This window comes from Chaetura pelagica, unplaced genomic scaffold, assembly GCF_000747805.2.
Source record: "Chaetura pelagica isolate M959 unplaced genomic scaffold, ChaPel_1.0 scaffold344, whole genome shotgun sequence".
NCBI classification, from domain to species: Eukaryota; Metazoa; Chordata; class Aves; order Apodiformes; family Apodidae; genus Chaetura; species Chaetura pelagica.
The window spans coordinates 111,178-115,416 of NW_009953098.1; the positions used below are offsets into that span (position 1 = coordinate 111,178).

General features: G+C 43.3%; 1 protein-coding gene across 2 annotated transcripts in view; it reads right to left on the reverse strand.

Annotated features, from left to right (window-relative positions):
• Positions 1 to 588: 588 nt before the first annotated feature.
• PLS3 (plastin 3) overlaps positions 589 to 4,239 on the reverse strand; it is a 21,154-nt gene continuing 17,503 nt past the window's right edge. For both annotated transcript variants that reach the window (XM_009997052.1, XM_009997051.1), the window contains 4 exons: positions 4,107 to 4,239; positions 3,079 to 3,202; positions 2,385 to 2,509; positions 589 to 1,060 (listed from right to left, as the gene is read on the reverse strand). In XM_009997052.1, coding sequence (XP_009995354.1) covers positions 928 to 1,060; positions 2,385 to 2,509; positions 3,079 to 3,202; positions 4,107 to 4,239 — 515 coding nt within the window. In that variant the 3' untranslated portion in view covers positions 589 to 927. The remainder of the gene's footprint in view (positions 1,061 to 2,384; positions 2,510 to 3,078; positions 3,203 to 4,106) is intronic.

The following is a 4,239-nucleotide window of genomic DNA, read 5'->3' on the forward strand; positions in this document are numbered from 1 at the left end:
CCTACACAAAACCTCCCCACAATGTAGTATGGTTTTATATCCAACAGCATTTTAAATAAAGTTGTAATTTTCAGGCAGATTTTCATAAAAATTATTTTCTAGGTGCACAGAACTGAACCAAGATGCATACAAAAATGCATTCACTTCCATCCTCAGGTGGAACTGTGCCATCAGCAACATGATATCCTGGGTTACTGTGAGAGGTCCAAGGATGGTGGTATTCTCATATATAATTTAAAAACAAAACAAAAACAAAATAGCAAAAAAAACCCCCATTTCTTAAGCAGCAAGAGAAAAGAACTGCCATGCTTTATTTGTAAAGTAATCAAAATAGTTAGATGTATAAAAAAGCACCATGTACAGAGAATACCAGAGGAAGATCCATCTTCCTAGTTACACATTTCTCATTTAGCATTGTGAGCTGGCCTGCAGGTCCCAACTTGTACTGTAGCTTTCTTTGCAAAGTTAAGGAAGGGGTCAAACGTAGAATATGCTTGGACCATATGACAGAAATTAAACTGGATTGCAGACAGAAATTAGATTTGTTTCCATTACAACTCATACCAACCACCTTATAGCCCTCAGGGGTCAAAAAACCCATGCACCAAGTATCTAATAATGGGATGAAAACAGCTCCAGAGCAGTATTGCAAGATGCAGCTCTGTTACAAATGCATTTCTGTGAGCTCTTGATAAGTTAAACCTTCCTTTGGGAAAAGAGCACATCTGTTGGTTAAAACTCCTCTCCCTGAGAATTTTGATAAGAGTTTGTCCTGCAAAGCAAAACAAAGTTCTTTGAACTTCAACAGTTCCTAGGCCAACAGCATTTCAACGTGGTCACAGCTGATCTGCTACTTATGCACCCAGGGTGGCAGGTTGGGTTTTTGTTGCATTTTGTGGGTTGTTTTTCTTTACAAGGACCAACCCTTTATACTCGCTTCATTCCTCTGCCCATCAAGCAAGCAAACACCGTCATGACCATCTTGGGTTTCACCTCCACAAGATCTTCTGGAAGAGCATAAACTCTGGCACCAATTCTTCTTGCCATGGACACAGCATACCTAGTCACCACAGAAAGATGAGTGGGTCAGCACTGAGACTGCTACCAGGAAATAACAAGTCACCTCCTGCCCTTTCCAACACAATTTCACCTCTTGCCCTCTTTATTAAGAGTCAAGATGTGCAACAATCACACCACATCTGTTTGGTTTATACATTTTTTCTTGATCTTCAGCTGTTTTGCTTTTCCACAGTATGGAAAGTGTCCTCGATGCACAAATTGACCTTAGAATGTCAAGTCCACTTTACCAACAGTTAAAAAGAATTGTAATGAATATTTGTTAGGGCTAATAGATAGCACGTCTAACCAATGATTCACCAGCCAACACATTCCCCCTTCTATTTCTTCTTTAGGAACAATCAAGCAAGACTAGTTATCTGCAAGAAAATTTGCTGTCACTCTGTCATTGCAGAGCACTTGCAGAATACACTTCTCAAAGGCATGTTCTACTAGGGGTGCTTTAAATTTGACAACCTGTGATGATTCAGCAAGAAATGAGACATAAAATGATTCCGTTTCAAAACCCTGAGCACTCCATATGCCTGAGCAAACGGGTGAGAAACAGAATATAATTGCTGAAAACTGCTTGGGCTGCTCTGCCCGTCTCTCAACAAGCAAGAGAGTCCAGCCAACTACTCCCTCCAGCGGTACAAGCAAGGACAGCAACCAGATTTCAGGAAGTGCTGCCTGTCTACAAGGTACAGTGTTCAAACCTGAAAACCACGGTAATAAACTGTGGTAAGAACACTTGCAGCATAAGGCCAGCATGCAGAAGATGCAATCTTTCGATTCAAGTGGTGTCCAGTTCTGGAGCCCTCAACACAAGAGGGACATGGACCTGTTGGAACAAGTCCAGAGAAGGGCTAGAAAAATTCTCAGAGGGCTGGAACACCTCTCCTATGAAGACAGGCTGAAAGAGCTGGAATTGTTCAGCCTGGAGAGGAGAAGACTCTGGAGAGACCTTAAAGAACCTTTCAGTACCTGAAGGGGCTACAGAAAAGCTGGGAAGTGGCTTTTTACAAGGACATGGGAGTAATAGGATGAGGGGCAATGCCCTTAAACTAGAGCAGGGTAGATTTAGATTGGGTATCAGGCAGAAATTATTCACTATGAGGGTGGTGAAGCCCTGGAACAGGTTTCCCAGAGAGGTGGTGGAGGCCCTAACCCTGAAGATATTCAAGATCAGGCTTGATGGGGCTCTGATCAACCTGATCTAGTTAAAAAGGTCCCTGCTCACTGCAGGGAGGGCTGGACTAGACGACCTTTCAATGTCCCTTCCAACCCCACACATTCTGTGAAAAAAGCTTTTGAGATAGCAAACTTACTTAGCATTATTCTGTTTGTCATCTTCTGACAGGTGACCAGTCTTTACCAGGTCATAGTTGATACAACCAGGCTGAATAGCATCAATTAAATCCACAACTGCCAGGCTTGTGCTGATAGTCTTGTCCTAGAGAACACAGAACAGACAAGTAAAGATGAAGCTTTAAAGGATACTTCTCACCTCCCTTCAGCTGCTCTGCAACATGCAACAAAACAGGCTTTAAACAAGAAATTTAATAGCTGCAGTGTTAGTGGTTATTCCCAGCTGGACCACAGGGAAAACCAAACTGCTGCTTCTCCTTTGATAATACTACAAGATGATTGCTCAAATTTACTGCACATACTTTGAAAATATGAAGCAGTGCAGGCAGCAGAACTACCCCACTGACCAGTTCCCGAGGGATAATGCTCACTAGCTCCAGCCCCTATGCTTGCTAGCATCTCAGCCCCCACTTCTTCCCCAAAACCCAACCACCCTCCCCTCCTCTGCTACCCCATCAACTCCACTGCTATCCCCCCATCATGGGCAGTCCTAAGAAGTCTCCTTTCTGGAAGCCTGAAGCCACTTTGTTTCCAGCAGAAACTGAATCCTGTCCTGTTTAAACTCCTTTCTAAGATGTCCCTCCTGTTTCTCCAGCCAAGGAAATCCTTTTGGGGCATCCCTTCTCCTTTTGCATGCAAGAGGGGAACCTGCACCTTGAAGTTCTGGATGGAGGTGGACTTGCCAGCTTCTTTCAGGGTCTGATTTACCCAGCTGACTATAATGTCATCATTAGCTTTTTGACCATCACCCAGGTCCTCGAGGACATTCAACGTGTACCTGAGAATCAGCAAAAAGAATAAGATTAGGCACAGACTTTGGGCAAAGTCCTGGTGCAGCCAGGATGCAACATGGGCCCATGGCAGCTTGGAAAACACTCATAGTCTCAGCTCTACTTCTTTTGTGGTTTTGTTTGGGTTTTGTTGGGGTTTTTTTTTAACTCCTTTAGCAAAAAGGAAGAATTATCTACCTTCTCTTAAGTGTGATTTCTGTTAAAGCATTTAGTCTTTCTAGCCTTTCAAGCCCTTTAATATCAGATAACAAAACTGCCTGAACTCAGGACCCTTGTTAAATTGTTTCACTATTGACCACTTGCTCCACAAGGTTAACACATCACCTAAAAGGTGTGGATCAGCTCCTGCACTAGAGGCTTCCTGACCTCTAATGCCAAAAAAAGGAGCTACCAGGCACCTATTTTGCAGATACATGTTATATATAGTTGCATCATCTTAGAATTCTTCAGAAATAGATGACAAAATGTACCCTCAACTTTATCTGTTACAAAGTTTCTCCTTCCCCCCAGTCCAAGGCAGAAGAGGGTCATAAAGCAACCCTGGAATGGTTCTCTTTCAATTTCTAATTAAAAATTAGAACATAGGAGTTGTGTTAATGTTCCTGCATGTGGACCAGACTTGAGCAGGTGAGAGAGAGGTGATTCTGCTCAGCAGGATGTTCACAAATCCAGCAGTGGCTTCTCTGGAGGTCTCTGCTCCAGCTTCCCATGTGTGGCAGGATCAGCTCAGCCAGGGTTTTGTCCAGCTGTGTCTCAGAAACCCCTGAACAACAGAGGTTTCACACTCATTCTGGATGACCTATTCCAGTGCTGCAGTGTTCTCATGACAAATACAACTTCCCAAATTCTGTACTTCATTCACAAATGTGACATATTTGAGCTGGGTCCTACCTTCTCATCAGCTGCCAGACTAAGGCTAGTGTCAGCGTTGGGTTCCCATCATTCAGATCCTGTCCTCCAATGCCAACCAGGGAGAACTTAGCTGGATGCTTTCCCAAGTCTACAGCATAGTTACAATTTTCTA